This window comes from Prosopis cineraria, unplaced genomic scaffold (genome assembly GCF_029017545.1).
Source record: "Prosopis cineraria cultivar Desert tree isolate PC_DT_omini unplaced genomic scaffold, ASM2901754v1 PC3, whole genome shotgun sequence".
Classification (NCBI taxonomy): Eukaryota; Viridiplantae; Streptophyta; class Magnoliopsida; order Fabales; family Fabaceae; genus Prosopis; species Prosopis cineraria.
In genome coordinates this window covers 4,222,451-4,244,456 of record NW_026555334.1, presented here as the reverse complement: position 1 = coordinate 4,244,456, position 22,006 = coordinate 4,222,451, and the positions used below count along the sequence as shown (strand labels likewise).

Below are 22,006 nucleotides of genomic sequence, written 5' to 3'. Positions count from 1 at the left end.
CTACCTTAATTTTATTTTCATTTTTAAAATTTAAGTCTACTAAACAGGGTTTAAATTTTTAATTCAAAATTGATGGGAGAAAAATAAAAAAAAAAGAAGAGAGAGAAAATAGAGACACCTCTTCCCGTTTTCTTCCTTCCTCTCCCCCCTTTTTTCTTCCTTACATTTTCCCCCAATTTCGCTCCTTTCTCATCGTTATTATCATCTCTGAAAGTGAAAAACAGTTCAACCATGGCGGAAATCCAAGCAATCTCCACAACTTTGGTGCAAGCCAGAAGCCACAATAACAGCGACGTCGTTCCAAGAATGGACTTAACTCCATGGGATCTCCAACTTCTTGAAGTCGAAACCATCCAAAAAGGACTTCTCTTCCACAACCCTGAGTCTCAAGACACTTACATCCAACACCTTAAAGACTCTCTTTCTTCAACACTAGATTTTTTCGTTCCACTTGCTGGACGTCTCGCCATTTCTGAACATGACGATGGTACGATATCTGTTTCCATTTCTTGTAACAATGCTGGTGCTCTGTTTGTCCATGCCTTAGCTAGAAGCATTGCACTTTCAGATATTCTCGACTCCATCTACGTTCCTCGTGTTGTCCATTCCTTGTTTCCGCTGAACGGAGTGAAAAATATCGAAGGCACTTCTAAGCCATTGTTAGCTGTGCAAGTTACAGAGCTAGAAGACGGAATCTTCATCGGTTGTTCGATTAATCATTCTGTTGTTGACGGTAGGTCGTTTTGGCATTTCTTCAATTCTTGGGCTGAAATTTCTCGAGGTTTGGGCAGAATATCCAAGCTTCCTGCTCTTGAACGCTGGTTTCTTGAGGGGATCGAGCAACCTATTCGGTTTCTTTTCACAAAGGAAAATCAAAACTCCGATGGATTAATTCAGCCGCTGGCGCCACCGCCAGAGAGAGTGTTTCACTTTACAAAGGGAAAGATTTCTCAACTGAAATCAAAAGCCAACGCAGAGGTTAATTACACCAACAAAATATCATCTCTGCAAGCACTTTTAACTCATGTTTGGCGGTCTGCGATACGTAACCAACGTCTTGATCCAAAGGAAGATGTCAGTTTTTTCGTAATAATAGGTGCTAGACCCAGAATATTGAACCCACCATTACCGGAGAGTTATTTTGGAAATGCTGTGCATATCGGTAAAATGACCAAGAAGGTAGGGGAATTCCTTGAGGAAGGGCTTGGCAATACTGCTCTGGAAATGAACAAGATGATTTCTTTACACACAGAAGAGAAGATTAAGGATTTCTTGAAGTCTTGGATAAAAAAACCAGAGTTTTTAAGAGTTAGTGGGGTTAGAAGTGACAATAGATTGGTCACGAGCAGTTCTCCGAGGTTTGATATTTACGGAAATGACTTTGGTTGGGGCAAGCCTGTGGCGGTTCGAAGTGGTTCTGCAAATAAAGCTCGCGGAAAGCTGACTGTTTATCCTGGGGTAGAAGAAGGTAGTATTGACATTGAACTTTGCTTACGTTTCGAGGTTTTAGAGGCCTTGGCAAATGATCCTGATTTCATGAATTTTGCTTCTATCTAGTGGATGTCTTCAAGGCTAAGATTAAGTTCAGTTTAAAATATATATTTGTGAGTCGGAACACAATAATCCTGTATGATAAAGGCTTTAATAAGGTTGTTTGTGTAGTGTGAGTGCAATTGATCCTTTGTTGTTGATTAATGTTTGCTCTATTTTCAATTAGAGTTACGAGAAAAGCATTGAACTCGATGACTCGTGATTCGCCTAAGCTGGGATTTTCTACATTTTTGGCCTCGCTAAATACCCGCGTAGCTGGAGCTAAAATATTTTTGTTTCACATAAATTATTCATTCAGCCCTCAATTCATCAAATCCGAAACCATTCCATGCATTAGAGTCTATATAATTCTAGTTCGACCAAGTATGACGGATCAGTCCAGATAAGCTCAAAAATTTATACAACCAAGCTTTGGAAATTGATTTTTTGTTTTTTTTTCTTTCAATCAAGCTTTTAAACAAAGCCAGCTATGCAGGGACGTACCCACGTTCATCATAATAGGGGCAATTGCCCCCACATACAGAAGGACAAAGTTACCTTAAATAATTATTTCCTCCTTCACTTTAATAAATTTCACTTGTCCCGTTATAAAATTTTACTTATCCCATTACTTATCCCACTTTAATAACCTTAAATAATAATAGTTTTAGAATGAAAAAGTAATAATTTTTATGAAAATTAAAAAAATGTGGTTTTAATAGATATGAAAAATTGTTTATGTAAAGATAGTCTTTTATGTTATTATAAATTATAACTCTAACGGTATGTTATATTAGTTGTTTTTTGTATTTAATTTTATTAACTTATACCCTTTATATAATTTAATAGAAATTTTAATTTTTTTAATAAAAATATTAATATTTAGATCATGTACAAATTATGCCCTCATTGATTTATTGTTCTAGGTCCATCGCTGCAGCTATGCATGAAGAAATTTAATGAAGCCCAAATATCCTCAATCGTTGTATGGTATGGTGTAAAGCCTGCAATGGCACGTTTGAATTTTAGTTGAATATAATTAATTATAAAACAATTGATTGATATGATTAATTTTAATAATAATTAATTATGTTATAACGTGATCATGTTTAGATATTGTTTCTATGAATTTGATTTTAAAAAAATTAAAGATATTTAAATAATTTAATCAAAATCAATTTTAAATATACAAATTACTATAAAGGACATGAGTTTTATGATGTAAATATTAAAAAAGTTACATATAATATTATTAAATTCTTTTTGATATATTTAACAAATAAATATAAAATAATGATTCATTTAATATTTAATCTGCATTATATTATAATGTTGATAATTAATCACCAATGGTTGGTTGGCATTAAAATAGTAGTAAACAAAAAATATAATATACTAGGAAAAACTTTAAGAGGGGAAACATATAAAAACGAATCACAAGCCACACGCGGGGGTATATTTGGATTGATCAAATTTCTTGTGTACAATTATTCCAGCAAAAGTTACAATTGATACCCAGAAGCTAGGTGCAGCCAGCTTAAAACGGAATTCAGAGCCCAAAATCGATTAATGAAAAAAAAAAGAGTGTTTGGGTATGTTATATAAAACCATGGTTTGGTTGGTTTAGAATCGATTATTTAATCAATCCAAACTGGCACTAATTCTGGCAAGTTGGACGATGGAAATATCTCAATAAATAATATAAAATGATCAAAGTTGGGCGTACTTGATCCAAGAAAAAAAAATATGTCAATAATAAAATTAGACTTGACCTATTAAGCTTCTATAGTTTACAAAGAGTACAAAGATAGCGAAAAAAATATAAAAAGTCATGTGTGGTGGGTTATTAACTGATCATATTATATGGATCATATTATCTCAATAACAACCTCAACAACTAATTAATTAATAGAGAATTACATATATGTCCTATACAAAAGAATTAATTATTATAATGTCCATTAACAATTGAATTAAGGTCATTGATAACATAATGTGTTGTTATTGTTCTTAGTTTAGTTGTTAATAAACTTTGTAGCAATTAATTTTCTTGTATGGGACTTCAATGTTCTTTCATTAATAAATCATTATCTTTGACTCAGTCAATTAAGACAATGCAGAGAGAAGAAAGAAAAGGGCTACTAGGGTATGGATTTTTAAGGTCAAGGAAGAAGTTTTCAATTGGTAACTTATCGAGTAAGTTTTGTACCAACTTGAGCTTTGATTGTACTATAATTTCTCTTAGAACAAGTTATAAAAGAATTAAATCGAGAAATTTTTTAAGGGGTTTGTTTCTTACTCTTTTGGTTTGAGGTTGAACGATAAAGCTTTGAAGGTTTAAGTTGAAATTTACCCTGAACCTAGGAAATTAAGAGTAAAGTGGTGAAAGAAGTGGAATAGGATTAATAGAAGTAATAAAGAGTGGTGAATGAGTGGTGATGGGCCTAAATTGATTAAGTAGAAGTAAATGAACAGTTAGATATAGCTTAGGGTAATAATTAGTATTTTTAGTCAACATAGTTAATTGACTAATGGTGTCAATTATGTGTAGATTGTTGTGATACGTGAGTATCTTGAGGAAGAGAGCTAGTGTGGTGACCATAGACATATAAGAAATTCATGGGTAACATTTATAGTGACAGAAAGGTTGAGATAATAAAATAACTTACTTTATGTGACTGTTTATTGTACCTGTGTATAAGTATTATAACTAATGCATGAAATCATTTTTAAATTAAGCATGGTTTAAGACAATGCATATTCGCTGCATGAAATGGATTTCTAGTTATTTCAAACAATGGAAATGTTCTATAATATAATCTGTATATATATGTGTGTGTGTGTGTGGTTTTAAAAGTAAACCCATTTAGTATGAAAGCATGATCATATGAGTGGGAATTCACCTATTGGGAGATATAGTGAAAGTCCATATGACATATTCTCTTTAGTACCCGACGAGGTACGATATTGGAGAATTTCCATTTCTTTAATGCCTATTAAGGTACAATATTGGAGATTATCTCCTTAATGCCCATAAGGGATGCAGTGTTAGAGATTTGAGCTCCTTAACATCAATATGATGCAGTATAGGCGTAAGGACACCCTAATCAGTGTGTGATGGGGGAAACTATAGTCTGGAGATGGGATAGAACACCTTTAGCTAGGTAATTCTACTATTGAAGGTATGCTCAAAGACATGAGTGTGTGTATTGGCCTAATGCGAGCCTATAGTTTCAATCAGAGTGATTTAGAGGTTCAAATGGTAGTGATCATACTAATGAAAGTAGTGATATGTGATGAAATATGATTTTATGAAGTGAATCTTATGTTATATGTTACGTTCATTTATATATTATGTGATACTTGCTTCTAGTTATTTATAATAGTTAATAGTAGTGAGTTATTTTATTACTGAGATTATTATCTCATCTATGGTTACATTTTTACAGGTCAAAGTAGTGAGTTAGGTAAAAGGAAAGACTCAGCGTGGGCTCAATGTTGATAAAGCCGTGCAACCCTGAGTGTTATGTAATGAACTCAAATTATTGTTAATATTGTAAATAAAAGTTTTCATAAGACTTGCACGTATGTTTTGAGTTATGATTTATAGTGATTTTAGAAATCTTAGCCCATTATGTGTTGATTGTGATGAATTATGTGGCAAAAGGCTAAGATTTGGTTGTGAATATGTAATGACTATAGTAATAGTGAATATTTTATACCATATAAAGATGTGATTTTGTGTAAATTTCATTATTGTGTGTTTTGACAATTGAATGGCCAAAGTTTGATTTATATATATATATATATATATATATGTTGTGATGGTTGGTCAATTAAGTGTGAATGGTCCTTTTGGACTTAGTTTTAAGCTTAAAACGGCTTAATGAGATTAAATGTGTGATTTGAACACTTTAGTGCATAAAATTTTGATAAAAGTGACTTTTAACACCTGAATATCTAAATTTAGATTGGACTGTTAGATCATATCTAAATTGGTCTTATAGGCTAGTTCATGAACTAAGCTTCATGTAGGTGTTTGAATTATTCTAATCAGACGTCATATGTTTAAACAGTACATGCCAAAAGTTAACTTTTGTGAATTGATTTTTGACAGAAAAATTTTATCATGTGTGCTACAGTGAATAGCACAAAAAAGGCTAAGCTCGTGGCTCTATACCACAAGCCACTGTACATGAGGTACATGAGGTGCATGTTTCTTTGGTTCCTAGTAATGACTTGAGAGTATGAATGCACGATTTTTTTTCCTTTCGTTGTGCATGTTTAATGTATATTTGTTTTGAGATGATTTCTATAAAATAAAGTCTTAGGTTCAAGCTTTTCAAAATTATTTTCTCTGACTACAGTTGGGTATGATGATTAAGTTAACCACTTCTTATTCCATATTAGTGTAAGAGACACAGTTTGGTATAGGGAGATGTTACAGAGCCTATGCCTATTAGGTTCATTTGTGTGGTCCACCTATCATGATTCACACAAGATCATAAAGACTAATCTGTTCTAAGTTTAATATCTAATTAATGCAAATCCCCTAATATATATAAATATTTTACCAATATTCCAACAATCTCCCACTTGGATTATATTAATTAAAGAACAATGACCCATTAAAAAATTCAAAAAATTAAACTTTACATATCACTAGATCCTATAGGAATCAAGTGATAATTAGATACAAAAGTAGTGTTTCATAATCTAAGTAGAACAAAATACAAAATTTTTATTCCAAATACAATTCATTAAGATAACAACAAAAAATCATTGATTTCTATAAAGAAACGACATGTATAATATACTACAATAGAATCATTAAATCTTATACGGATACAAATAATATGAACACATCTAATTAAACTAAATATAGAGTAGGTCTTTTGACCACAACTTAGTAAAGAGACAATACAAAGTCACTAAATCTTATAGGGAAACAAGTGACATAAGGTGCACTAACACAAAATCATTTACTCTTATGTGAAAACAAATAATATAAAGCATTGTAATATCTTTGAACAAAACTAAAACTCAGCAGAGAAACAAATATCATTGAATCCTAAAAGAAAACAAGTGATGCAAGATGCATGAGTGCAAATCATTGAATCTTAGGGAAACAAATGATATAAAGCATCTCAATGTTTCTTAAACAAAACTAAGCATAACAGCAAAATGTTCTCAAACCATCAAATGTCCTTAAAAAGGACACAACTCAAAATCCCACTAAACTAGGACTATCTCAAAAGATAAATAAAACCCTTAAAGGTAAGTCTTTGATCATACACATGCCCAAGCATGTATTTACTATAAATGTGAACTAAATAAGTCTAAGTTTACAAGATCACTAAATCCCAGAAGGAAACTAATAATGCAAGGTGCATAAACACAATTATTGAATCCCGTGGTGAAACAAATGATATAGAGCACCACAATTTTTTTTAACTGAAAAAAAAACTAAGTGAAATAGAAAAATGGTCTTAAGCCATCAAATATTCTTAAGAGAACACAACTCAGACTCCCACTAAACTAAGGCTATCACAAAATACAAATAAAACTTATATACGTAAGTCTTTAGTCATACAAATGCATAAGCATGAATTCATCACAAATGTGAATCAAATAAGTTTGAGTGTCTATAATCTTTTTTATCAAAATATTTGAGAAAAGCTCAAGATGAATAAAATATCACATTACTATTTAGAGAAATAAAAAATACATGTTGAATAATAATTTCCTAACCTATATAACCTAATGAAAGGCATTATAACGAGCGATATATATTTCACCTCCTAAATTGATGTGGTTATGAATGTCTATAATACACTCCTTTTATAAGGTAGCTCCTCTAATTACCATGAAACACATGGGATACTTCTTCTAAATCCTCATAACCACAATGTTAAAAGAGGATTAAATTTTCCACAACTAGTATTAAAGTGTCACGTACCTTTCAATATACGACAATTTTCAAAATGATTATTTGGCAATTTCTTGTGAGGATTTCACAAGTATTTAACAATGGGTACTTGAAGCAAAATTTAAAGTGCATATTTTAACATCCTCAAAGTGATTTATGGCATAAGTATATAAAATTCTTTATATGCAAAATAGTCCTTTCCAACATTTATTTGAGGATGTTGAAACTTAAGCAACCTTACACCCCTTAACACATGTATGAAACTAGAAGTATGAACTAAATTTTTAAACACTCTGATTAAAATCAAGTTGCCTAAGACAAATCAAGGATGTTAATAGACATATTAAAATGGATGTTAATTCTCAAACAAAATACGTCTAACATAATATTTTATATCAAGGTAACATAATCATGAGTACTTTATCTCATTTTCTTAGTCACTAGCTAGTAACTAGCTATTAACATGAAGCATAAGAGGAAAAAGACTACTAGTCTCAGACATTTACTTTTATACATAGATATGAAGTATTTCAAGTAAAATTAAAGAGAGCTAATAACCTCATCAAATTTAAATACCACCCTAGAGCTTTGTATGTGCCCAAAGATGATTTTAGATAGTTACACATTAAATATTCTTAACTAAAATCTACAAAACTATCTTATTAAGGTATATCAATTTCCTTCCCTCAAGTCTCTATTCATGCGAGATAATTTAATGACAAATATTATGATATCATGAGTAGTAAGATATATAATGTCCTCCTCATATACAACAAGAAAGGTCTATACCTTGCAACTTTTACTATTATTCACTTAGTTAATCATAAATGATCACTTCCAACTAGGTATTGCAAGTATAACAAGTTCGTGAGAATGTTTTAATAAAATAACTCATTGGTATATTTCATAGATTGCTTTATTTAACATGTGGATTCCCAATAACCTTATCCTTGTTAAATGAAGTTGATGAACAAACATGCTTAAGTAAAGGTAATGCTCTTAACAAGTAGGTTAATGGTCTAGGCCTATAACTCTCACTATTTATTTAAAAGTAAGATTCAAATTTGATTAACTTGATAGTGAGCAATAAACTTGGCACCTTCTTAATCCTATGCAACAATAAACGATAAATCCCTTAATAAATTTTGAAATTAAGCTTCTTCAATGAAAGATTTCACTTATGATTCCTAGTTCAATACAAATAATTTGTCTTACATTATTTCAAATACTAGATTATTAGGCATCTATTTCAAATATAGATTAAGGACTTTATCAAAAGGGTTACAATAAAATGTATTTAACGTACCTTACTTGTAGGGTCTAAGAAACATTAGGACAAAATGTTACCATTAATATTAATGATCTATCAATCTCTCTCCCTTTCTTATGTGAAGTAAGAACACATTAAGAATTTATGCTTAGGTTGTAGCAATTTTATAGACTAAGAAATACTCTTTGTCAACCCCATACAAATTCAAGATATGCCCCTTAACACCAAATGTTTGATTATAACTAAGTGATATCAAGCATAAAATAATATATCTTACCAAAGTGTTGTCCCTAATTCCTTTCCTTAATGGTGAATTCAATTCAATCATTGTCAAACGAATCTGGTTGGACTTATAAAACTATTTATGTTAGGCCTTGTCAAAACCACGTCGAGAGAGATCCTCTAGTTTGAGTTCTCTTAAAGCTAAATAATTCTCAAAATGGTAAGGTATATAGTCAAGGATTCTCACAAATGATCATAACGAGTCCCATAAAGAGCCTTTACAAAAAATAGTTGCTCAAAAAATCAAAAACTGAAAATAGAATATGGGAAATAATAATTATGTGTGCACAACATAATCGTAATATATAATTTTCAATAAGAAAATTTTAGTTATGCAACTATCATCATGCAACTAGAAGGCTCTTATACAATATAAATTTGGTTCACACAGAAAATTCATACCAAAAATATATTAAATATTTCTATACCTATAGAATAATAAATATCTAACACATCATAAGTGTTGTATGCCTATCCATAAAATCCAAATGCCAAGATTACATTAACAACATCATACTTATAGGGTATGTCTATTATCAATGCGATAAGATCCAAATCATGATAAATTATAAGGCTTTTATGACTATTAGGACAAACTAAAGTAATTTCATAAATCCTTTGGGTTTATTAGAAATTAGGGATCAATTGGGGACATTAATAAAAATTTCACATTAATAAAAAAATTTAGAAGTGTTCAAGTTCAAACAATAATTGGAAGAGAATTAGGATAAAAATGCTATTCTAAAAGTTTAGGGGTGAAATTGTAATTTATAAAACTTTCTCAAGGCTAAAGAGTAATATTTGGAAATTATGGGCTTAACAATGAATAAAACTAGGGCATTCTCTACAATTTACACAAACTAATTTTTTTTTAATTGTTTAACAACTTCTGGGCCCAAAGGTTTTATGGCCCAGAACACTAGGCCTCTTCTTCCTCGATTATCTCGACCTTTGAAACCCGATCTAGGTGAGTAATGCAACTTAGTTTCCTAGGTGAACGGTGTTGTGGACTAGAGGCAACCAGATGCTTGAAGGAGCAAATGACAGCAACTTTCGATGATGCAATAATGACCACTTCTTATGAGACTGATAGTAGTGATCTTAATCATCCAACACCAATGGCCATAATGATGATGCTACAATTATTTTGCAATAGCTTGATAATAAAGAACATGGCTTCTGTATGATTTCTAGCTTATGACTGCTTGATGTTAACTTGACTTTCTTAACGACAAGCACCTTTTTTGCTTCTCGACCTCCAATGACCTTTGTGCTTTTTTTTTGTGCATTTCACATAGACAAAGAATCATGACGGTGGTGAGAAAGAAAGAAAAAAGATATGGTGAACTCCAAGGCAACTCTAACGATAATGGTGATGTAGAAGTTGTTTTTACCCCCGAGTAAAGACTTGTTTCATGGTAGTGTAAATGACAGAATCATTAAAGTTTCAAGTGTCTAACACGTTTTACTGACTTCTTCGACAGCATTTTTAACTCAATCAATTGTGATACGAATAATAACATGTAAAGAATGAGTAAACAGGTCATATGAAATCCATAAAGAATTATCTTCATGTGCTATCATACATGATTAAGCGTATTAGAGGGAAATAGAAACAAAATCATATAGATAATAAATTATAACTCGTTCAAAACTCCAATTCATTTTCCTTGTAATATTGAATACCCAACCAAAAAAATATTGAGACATTACAGACAAAATAATTCAAACATGGCTTTGATACCACATATTGAAAATATCTTAATAAATAGTATAAAATAATTAGAGTAGAATTAAGTGGGTGTGCCTGATCCAAAAAAATAAAAGTTAATAGTAAAACCTCAATTACCTCGAGTTTAGGAAAACTCATAATTTATAAGCAAACTTATAACCTACTAAGATCTTGTAGTTTATAAAGAGTACAAAGATAGTGGAGAGAATAGAAAAGAGTCATATGTAGTAATTATTGATTGATCGCATTATATAGGTCATATTATCTTAGGAACCACCTTAACAACTAATTCATATCATCTTATTGATTATGGTTATAGATTCAGTCTCTGCCCATTGAGCTCACTTGTATGATCCACCTATCATGGTCCATGTAAAATCATAATGACCAATCTTTTGAGCCCAATATCTAATTAATGCAAATCCACAATATACATAAATATCTTATAAATATTCCAACAAGACTTATTTGGATTAGCTATAACAAACCTGAACTTATGGAAAATCTCAAATAGCCAAGCTTGGCTATAACTTCTTTTGGTCTATTCAGATTAGCCCAAATATTCAAATTGCCAAATTTTTTTAAAAATAAAATTAATTTTTTAATTTAAAATTAATTATTTTTATATTATAAAAAATTTAAAATATATTTTTGGGATACTTCAAAAATATAAATGGCTTAATTCTTTCAGAAAAAATATGTGGGTCTTAGAATTTAAAAATCAAGATTACAATATATTTTAAATATTTTTATGAGATATTTATATATTAAAAATAATAAAATTATAACACTGTGAACATTTTTTAAATTTTTTTCGAAAGCATATATAATAATGTACTCAAATATATATTCTCCTCGTATAAAATAAACTAAAATTTCAATGATTAATTAATATTTAATATATATTGTATATAATTTTTTAAAAGGTTATTTTTTATTTTAGTTGGCTAAATATTAAAAATAATTTTACAAAGCCTGATCTTAAATTTTTTTCCAAGCTTATTTGGGTTGACCCATCGGGTTTGACTAAAACTCCCAACTCTAGTATGAGGGAATGCTTTTTAAAGTATAAGAATGAGAGTAAGAATGAAAATGTAACTAAAAACAAGAATAAAAATGGGCTTGAAAAGTATGTTTAGTATGACTAAAAATTTTAGAGAGAATTATTAGGAAGTCCTACCATAGAAGGCTAAATGCACTATAGTCCCATAAAATCTACAAATGATATTGAAGTCCCAAGTCTTTAAATTGTAAATAAATTTATATGAAATTACATAAATACCCTTATGCTTTAAGAGGAAAAAGAGCTAAACCAAAGGTCTTAGCTTCTTCAACCTTCTTCTTTTTCCCTGAGGCCCTATTTGGTACATAGCATTGAAGGGTTGGATTTGGAATTGAGATTAGAAAAGCCCAACTTTTCATGTTTCGTATGGATCATTAAGAAAACCAATACCAATCTCAATCCCATCTTTATAAGATTATCCAATACTACTACCCCCATGCTATTGGCAAATCAATCCTAGAATTAATAATATTCAGATAAAATTGCCCTTTACTCATTTCTCTTTCTACCATTCCTTTTATCGCCTTCTGATGGTGTGTTGTCTTCCACTTTTACTCCCTTCTCCCTCTATAGTTGTCTTTCCTTCCTCTAGCATCTTTCACCATGAGAGTAATGTCATTGGTATTAGTTCAAGTTCAACTTTGCCATCAACAGTGATTTAGTTCTAGTTCAAGCAACCTTGCTAACGTTGTGGAAGACCACTATAACTAAAATCAACCAAAAATTAAAGACCTAAACTTTAGGAGACTGGCGAGTAGATTTGCGTTGTTCTTCTTTCATTAACCTTAATTTGGGTGATTTCTCTATGATTTCCTTATATTGATCTTCCTTTAATCCTAGAAGATAAAATACTTGATGAACAAATGCTTCTAAACTACACTAAAATAACATTAATCCATATTTAATTAACAACAACTTCTTCAAAAAGTAGCAAATGAGTATGAGAAGTTGGGAAGTTTGGTTACTAGGGGTGTTTCAGATTTGTTCATACTCGTTTTTTGCTTTTTTAAGAAGTTGTTGTTAATTAAATATGGATTAATGTTATTTTAGTATAGTTTAGAAGCATTGTTCATTAGGTATCTCATCTATCAGAACTAATTTTGACTTACATCATAATGACACAAATGAGGGCAATTATGTCTTTTATATCATTTTTATTTAATTGAAGTTATTTTTTTAATCCCATAACATACTAAACATAATTTTTAAAGTTATTATCATTCCTTACCCTATGCCCAATCCCATTCCCAATCATTTAAAATTTAGTACTTCATACTAAATAAGTCTTAAATTCTTCTTCTTTAACCCACTATTCTTTTTCTATAATAAAGAATTCAACTTTAGTTACTGAGCTATATACCTTATAACCTTAGCTCGTTTCACTTGTGGTATCCAACTATATTGTGTTAGGTTGAAGAATGAAGACATAAAGAGATGTTAGATTATGAATGGGGTAGCCCTTTACTGTAATGCTTACTGGAAATGGAGAAGCTACAATAGCCACCACCGCTGCAGACTCTAAACAAGTATGCACTTATAAATCTTCGACCACTACAATCTCACCTACCTCAAGCTCTATTGCCAAGACATACAACAACCACTATAAGCACGAACATCTCATACCATGCTCTCCCTTGACTATCTCCCTTTAGTTAATGCTAGAAACTATGGCTTGATGGTGGGCTTTTGGTTGTGCATGAGTTAAAGGATGAGGTCATTGGCTTATGGAATTCTAAATGTCTTGAATCAAACTCAACCTGGGCAATCGAACATAATTCTCCAACACTGAGGATGACTTTACGAGCTGGCTCTACCACTAATCTATTCTTGTAAATTTAAGGAAGAAGAAGAAGAAGAAGGATGAAGAAGATGAAGGTATTTTGATAAGCACTTTTTCCTATGAGTGCAATTAAGTAATTACATAGAAAAATTTATTTACAATTTAATGATTTAGGACTTATTATTTGTAGATTTCATAGGACTATAGTGTACTTAACTTTCTAGGGTGAGTCTTCCCATTAAATCTTCTAAAATTTTAATAAAATCATACCTTTTGCTCCTTTGGTGTGTGAGTTTTTATCAGAGAAACAATGCTATAAATTTCAAACCCAAATTGCCCCTGACCTAAATAAAAAAAAGAGAAATAAAAATTAAAGAGCTCATAAGAATATTAATTACAATTAGGGATCTTGAATTATTAAAATCTCAACAATGAACTTTGATCCTTATTTAGAGTTAAAAACCTATGAGTATACAAAATTGCTCTTAAATAAATATGGAAAACAATTGATTAAGTCTCACTTAAAAAATCAAGAAAATACACTATTGAAATTATTATTATAGGTTGGGTATAACATCCCAAAATCTATTTCAAGGATTAATTAAATTAATTTAGAGGTTTAACTAGTCAATTAAGGTAATTGAGGGTTAATTAGAGAGTTGGGATGGCCATTTGGGTTTATTGGACCCTACATGGAACTTAAATTAGGGCCTTAGTATTATATCTCCCTTACTAAATAAAATTAATACTTAAATCTAAGGTAATCAAGGGAATAATCCAAATAAGATTACTAAGTTTTGTAATTTATAAAAATGAGATCCCAAGTTTTCATAGTTTAAAATAAGTCATGATCGTCTATTAAACTTTTAATCAGAGTACAAAAATGTTTCAGAAGTATAGGATACCTCAGAAGAGTGAAATAACTTGAAAACAGTTGAAAAATATCAAAAACTGAAAAATAAAGCAGTGTGCCATGGCTTAGTGCACATACATCGTGGCTGTTCTTCTCTATGCCATGCGTTGTGACGTGTTGCACAATATCAAATAGCATTTTTGCTGTCATTTGATAGAAATTCCAAGCAACTACTGGTGTGCTCCATTTCTCCATCTAACATCTAAATGAAATGATCTAGATGTCCACGAAAAGCTCTTTTCATAAACTAGCTAGTGGCAAGACAAGTCACACAAGGAAGTTAGACACCCGAACACATTTTCACAACTTTTCTCATCTTTCACAACTAAAGGGGTGTCTAAAATTTTATACATGTGTCAAATGTCATTCCTAACACCCAGCCATACTCGTTGGACCTAGGACTATTTGTACAACATACCATATACACATAAATCCAATTACATTAAAATTTCACTCCTCAACCTCTTAATACCAAAAACAAAATGAGGAGATTTTAGCATTGCATTTCATAATAAATCTTCAATATCATGGTTAAATCAATCTTACTACACTTGCACTAGTATTTTGGCCATATTAACATTTACAATTTATCATAAATAACATCTCAAGGCCTAAAATATATTTCAGACATTATAAACAATAATATAATGTAAATGTAAGCAAAATACACCCTAATTGGCAATATACTTATCCATTACACAAAATAATTAAAGATGAGAGGCTTTATAGTAAGAACCCTAGATTTTTAAGCCTTCAGAAGCTTTTCTCTTTCCACACCAAAACTAGAGCCTATAAAATATTGAAATATAGGGGTAAGTCTAGCCACTCAATAACTAAGGTATACCTACTTTATATAGTTGTATATCAATTGAAACAACACTTATAAATATGAGTTAGTTATTCAAAGGTATCAATTACATATGACACAACTTATATTTTCACAATTTGATATATATAATCAAATTCCTCATTTCAATCACAGAGTGTATTGTCACAAGATACACAAATGTATGACAATGACTTAACTCATCACCTCAATTCACTTGCCAATACAATGGCGCAACCTTTATCACAAATTGCTATAAACTTAGTAACCATGTAACACGTCAGATAAATACTCATACATGATCAAACCATCCTTATACCCTCCTTAGTTCCTCTGACTGGAATTGTGGGCTATAATATCAAATAGAGCTTCATCTATGTAACTGATTACTTAAACTCATCAATTATGAGGTATGGCCTAGCCAAAGATCACAAAACTCACTCTTGAATTGCGGTTTCTCATACTCTTAAATCTCTGGAATGTTATATACCCTAAGCTAGTCTCCTTGATAAATAAGTAGAGTTATTTAGGTTTTAGTCCCTCAACAAATAGTAAGATAAGGCTTAGCCCTTGTGCACCAAAAGGCAACCATAAGTACCATATATATTTTATTTACTCCTCTCCCTAAATGAACTCTCAGTAACTGATCATGTAATGTATGATGCTCCCTTATTTCATAATTTCACTAATTTAGTATTAATACATTGGGCTTACAATTATATGCTACTCAAGTGAGCATTAATATTATTTTCTCAAAACCCTTTCAACTCAACTCTCAATCACAAAACACATTCCCAACCCTCATCTAGCAACAATATAGTATTCACATTTCAATGCACCCATACAATCATAACATCAAATATCACATTTCTCATTTCAATTATATATCAACATTTTAACATTATTTTGAGTTTAACTCTACATTATGGGCAAATCAAAGTCAATACACTTACAACAAGCTTATAGCATGTTTCTACATTTACACACTTCAATTATATATGCAAACAAATCTATTTTCACATAAAAATTCAATTAATAGACAACTACCTAATGTAAGGCTCCCTCAGTTACCTCAAACCTTTGAGAAATCAAAGGTTTAGCCCTTAATATAAGATTTCAAACTTGTTTTCCTAAGCCAAATTGGTGCTTGAATGATTAATCTACAATTAATCATGTCTAACTCATCAATATTATCAAATACACGCTTCCAAACTCTCATCTTACATTTCTAAAATACCCAATACTCTTATTTCTTACATATAGGTTTATCTATTAGGTTTATTAACTCTCTTTAGTCCTAATAGTTTCATTAAACTCCTACATTTTCATTAATGGCTACCTAACCAAGTCTATCTACCATAATAAATGGCATTTTTAGCTATTAATGAGCTCATAACTATTAAAATATGTAAACTTATTATCCTCAAGTTTAAATACCTTAAACAACTTCTATTAACTCTATTTGAGTTAAGAGATTTAGACCCATAACCTAAATGGACCAAAAATTATCTCTCATTATCAAACCCTAAACCAAATCTTTAAGAAAATGGAAGAGAAAGGAGGAAGGGGTTTATAAATCTTATCTTAGGTGATTTAGAGCTTTAAACCCTCTAAAATTTGTCCCAAAATTGTGCCCTAGCAAAGCCCTCTTCATCCTCTTTGTTTCTTTCCCAACCCTTCTTTCTTTCCTTTGTTTTTTTGTATCAGAATAACGACTAAATTGTGCAAAAATTGTACAATACGCTATGGTGCCTATCCCCACACACCACAGCATGCAATACAAAGGAGATTTCTTCTGTGTTTTGGCTTTATGCGCCACGACATACCATGTATATACCATGGTATATGACACAGAGGCTTTCTTCCTTTGTTTTTCACCTCTTTTAATGCCTAAGTGGCCCCATTTTACTTTAGACCTAACTTTATGACTAAAATCAAACCAAAAACTTAGTCCCCTCTAACCATATATCACATAATTTTCACTTATTTATGCTTACTTATTTAATTGTCAAGAGTTAAATTTTTGAGATGTTATGCTTAAGAGCTATTGGGTTGTCTTGGGCCCAATTTAATTGTCTTAAGTAAGAGTTTACATTTTTGGTGATTCACTATAATGAATGGCATAACTCATCGCAGCAAGCGAGATGAATTTTAAAATCTACAAAATGCATATCGGATAAAAAATAGTAGAGAGTTTGAGAGAGAAAACCAACGAAAGATGTGCGGCTCTATTAGGGATTGAGTTTTAGAGGTGCTTGAAGGTGATTTTAGGCTATTTACACCTAAGGTAAGTGTTCTTCCTCCTTCTTCCCTTTTTTTTACACTTTTTCATAGAGGTTTTTGGGCTTGGGAAGGGCTATCTGAAGATGAAAGCTATGTTCCTCCACTCTAATGACCCTAATGGAGTTTAAGAGTGTTGTTCTTAGTTGCCAATCATTGGTTTTAATTAATGGCATGGATTATTAGTGTTAATGACAGATTTAGGAATAACCCTAATACTACTTAGCCTAGATAAAGCTAATGGTAAAGTTTAACAATGTTAATTAAGTTTAATAGAGGTTAAATAAGCTAATGCAAGTTTAAAATGAGATTGTTTATTCTCAAAAATTCTAATTAAGGTCTTAGGCCTTAATCACAATTAAGAGCTAATTAATGACAATTAGTCATTAATAAAGTTTGTTAATCCTAAATTTGTAGATTAACTCCTCTTGGAGTCCGTGGAATGTTTGTGAGCTTTCTCAAAATCTAAATTTATACTCTTGTTGTAGTAAACCAAGAGTTAAGGTAACTGATAGTCAAATTCTAGTATATATTTATATATACAAGTATGAGCTTGATTGATCATGGTATGTGAATGAATGGCTTTATGGTATGCTATTGAAAATAGATATGTGAACAAGGCTTGGGGTTTATGATATGACTTATAAATGGATGAGTATGTATCACTTGATTGAATGAGTTCAATATTGGTTGTTTAAGCATGAATTGTTAATAATGATGTGATTGGATGTAATTTATTTAATATGACCAAGCATAAGGATGATTAAAATATGAGTTAAGTATGGCTTTGGCTATAACATGTCATTGTGCATGAATGTTGATCATGATTGCATAGCATATTATGATAATGAAAATGTGGTTAAAGGAGATTTATTAAACGTGACTATGGATTTATAATCTATAAACAAGAAAATTATTATCTAGATTTATGAGCATGATTACAACTATGAAAATTGTCATTGCATGGATTTTCATGATTATGGATGATTGGGAGCTTACTTGAGAGAGTAGGGTGTTATGAAAATTCACGTGGTACTCATTAGCACTACGAGGCCTTGTGTTTTGGTTCTTGATTATTACTTTAGATTAGGTATTACCTTGGACTGGGCAAAATGACACCCATGAGTTCAGAATGGGGAACTCTATGGTTTGAGAGTAAGTATAAGGCCTTGGCTGGGTCACTCCTCACAATTAGAGAGTAAAGCTAATTCAGTTATATAGGTTAGTCTTATATGATTTAATAGCTCATAGATTTAGTCAGAAAATATAAGGAGAATAATAATAGTGAAACATGATCATACATAATTATCATCATTTATTGCACATGTTTTGTGATCTTGAACTTATATTTTTATATCATTAAGATATATGTTGAATAACTATGAAATTTTTAAATGTGATTGTATGCTTAAACAACTTTTATGTGTCACATGTTCATGTGCTTGATTACTAAGATTATATAATCTCACTCCTATGGTTTAATACTTTCTAAGTGACATTTAAATTCAAGTGAGAAGCAAAGGGGAAGCAGGAAGCTAGAGACAATTAGCATGTTGTAATGTTTATAGATAATTTTCTTAATTGTAATTTAATAGTTTATTGCCAACATTAGGGGTCATTTGTATAGATTTAATTGTCACTTGCATATAAGCCTATTTTGTAGACTTAGCAATTGTTGTTGTTAGTCTTACAATGCTTTAAAATGGGCCAATGGTACAAGTGTGGGTTATTGTGGCTTGAATATGGGTAGACTAGTCTATTCTCCTAGTTGATGGTAAGCCGTAGGAAGTGAAACAAAAATGCTTAGGCTTATGGATGCGAGTTTAATGTTAATCATATGTAGTTATGCATATTATGAGATAGTGTATATGTTTAATTATTCATGCATAAACAATTGTATTGTTATGGCTAATGGCTTAATGTTTGGGTTAAAGACACTTAGGGATTTAGAGTAGTAAGACATATCTTCTTTTCTATCATCATGGGTGTCTAGATTTCCCATTTACTACTGGATGATGGATAGGCTAGTGTTATTAGCTAGTTTACTTCTTTATCTGCGTGTTGATGCTTGGATCACCTCAATTGAAGGTTTGAGATGAAAGTTAGACGCCCCAAAAGTTGGATTTTACATGCTGTCTTTTCTACACTGTCATGATCTATTAGTCGGGGTGGACGCCTTTGTTAGCTATGGCAAATGATACCTTAAGTGTCAGCCATGACAGATGGTGAGTTTGGTTTTAGCAAGTAGCCTCTATACTACAAGCTATGACAAATGTGACTTTGGATATGGCGGATAGTTTAGTTTTATGAAAAAGACTTTTTAAACCCTATTTTAAATGGTTTTTAACACTCAACTACTTTTCCAAGTTTTTGTAACTTTATGTACTCTAATCTTCATTGTCTTCAAGAGCCTTATATTATTATCTTCAAATTTAAAATATTTTTATTTTGGCATCTCATTTGCTCAAAAGTATCTCTTTATTAATTTTTGAAGTTTTCAAATAATCAAGGTTAATCCTATCCTCCCTTGGTATCTTCTTTAATTAAATTATTGACTTTTGGGATTGTGGTTCTTTGTGATTAATGTTGAAGGACATTACATTAGGACTATTGTTAATCTCATTGGAAAAACCAGAATTCACACTTAGGAATGAGATTAATAATAGGCTCAACCTATAATAGTTATTTCAGTAGTTTTAATCCATAACACTTGGAATTTTGGTTTTCTCAATTAAGGTTAACAATAGTCCCAATTCATGATACTAATTTTGATAATGTCATTTCTTAATTTTTCAAGTGGTTTACATATACCTTGACAAGTATAAAAATTCACAGGTGATTGATTTCATATTCAGAAGTAACTTTGATAAATTTCTAAGTGACTATTGATATTTACAAGTGTCTTTCAAAAGTTTTACAATTGAATTTTAGTTTTATATTGAGAAACAATTTATTCATGCAAATTTTAGTTTTTCCAACTAAGATTAAGAATAATCTCAACCTATAATAGTAATTTTAGCATTATCTTTTCTTGATTTTTCAAACAAGACTCAAGGGTAATTTGTAAACCCATGCATGCATGTTTTTAATTCTAAGTAAGGACCATGATCCATTAGTGAAATTTCAATAATTCAATTCTCTAATTATAATTATTGGTCTTGTAGAGTTCTTAATTGTCATTTTTAAAAAAGATAAAGAAAAAACCCCACACTACTACAGCAACCCTTTGGCTCACTCCATTTCTTCCCACAATCAGCCGAAGGCATCGAGTAAGCTCAATCTCATCATCATCCTATATGAGGCATACCCAGGAAGGTACAAAACTTTCGAACCCTTTCTCTACTTCGTCGATCCAGTGTCCTGCTTTCTTCGTTGACATCGTTTCTTCTCCAGCATCATTTTTTTTTTTTTGGTTCGACTACTCCCACTCTAATTGATACTTAATGATGAAAAGAATATAGAAAGTTGAGAGGAGCTCCACAAAGCTATTTCTTGTTGTTTGTGCTTTTAAGTCCTATCAAAGAGATGAACAGCAATTTGGTTAATGCTGATTAAAATGCAATGTTTTGGTATTTTATTGTCCTCATAACCTCATTCCTCAGTTTGTCTTCATTTTCGCACCTAGATCTCACTCACGCTGGTCATTTTTTTTCTCCTCCTCCTTCGTGCTTGTTTTCTCACTCTGAATCTTGAAGCAATTCTCACTCACGGCATCACTGAAACTACGGTTAGGTTGACTTGTTATTAATTTATATAAAAAAAATTCAATTTAGGTCAACTAAAATAAACTCAAAAGTCTTAAGTATTATTGTATTAGGACCAAGTTAAATTATATGAGCTTATTTTTATGTTCACGTACATTCTGTCTGAATGGCATTATGATTTGAGGTTTTTTTTAAAACAACTCAAAACCTAAGGTTCATTAGCCCCTAGCATGCTTCCTGGGTCTATTATCCCTTCCGAGCATGACTCTAAGCGCAAGTCTCTGAATAGATTGTGTTTTCCAGACGAAAGGAATTTCCAAATGTTTCCAAATAGAGAAATGGAGAACATTTCAACTTACCGGCTGACCATGACTTTTATTTATAAACTTAAATTTACGATATTTATAATTTAACCCCTCAACATATTATAAATATTACTTGATTCGCTACATATTAATTCCATAACAATTACACCAAAGTTTTAAATATTTAATTTAAATAAATCAGTTTATTTCAGTTTAATTAAATAATGGCCACACATTTTTAATATTTATATGTCTGGCCCCCCACATGTTGAATTTTATTTCTGACAGCTTCTTGCTCTTCCTAAATTCATAAGTCATGCTGCATAGTTACAACACTACCGGTAACACTTTCTAGTTTTTACGCTAGTTGCTTTTGAACCTGTGTAAAAAGA

At 31.0% G+C, this 22,006-nt stretch overlaps 1 protein-coding gene across 2 annotated transcripts; it reads left to right on the top strand.

The window, feature by feature from the left end:
* Positions 1–190: 190 nt before the first annotated feature.
* Positions 191–1,776, top strand: LOC129304581 (uncharacterized acetyltransferase At3g50280-like). Of its 2 annotated transcripts, XM_054944291.1 has the most exons (2): positions 191–487; positions 569–1,776. In XM_054944291.1, exons 1-2 carry the CDS (start codon positions 232–234, stop codon positions 1,555–1,557), a joined length of 1,245 nt encoding a protein of 414 aa, XP_054800266.1. In that variant the 5' UTR covers positions 191–231; the 3' UTR covers positions 1,558–1,776. The 2 variants fall into 2 exon arrangements, with proteins under 2 accessions (XP_054800266.1, XP_054800265.1); XM_054944290.1 differs by having other exon boundaries at positions 191–1,776.
* Positions 1,777–22,006: the final 20,230 nt, after the last annotated feature.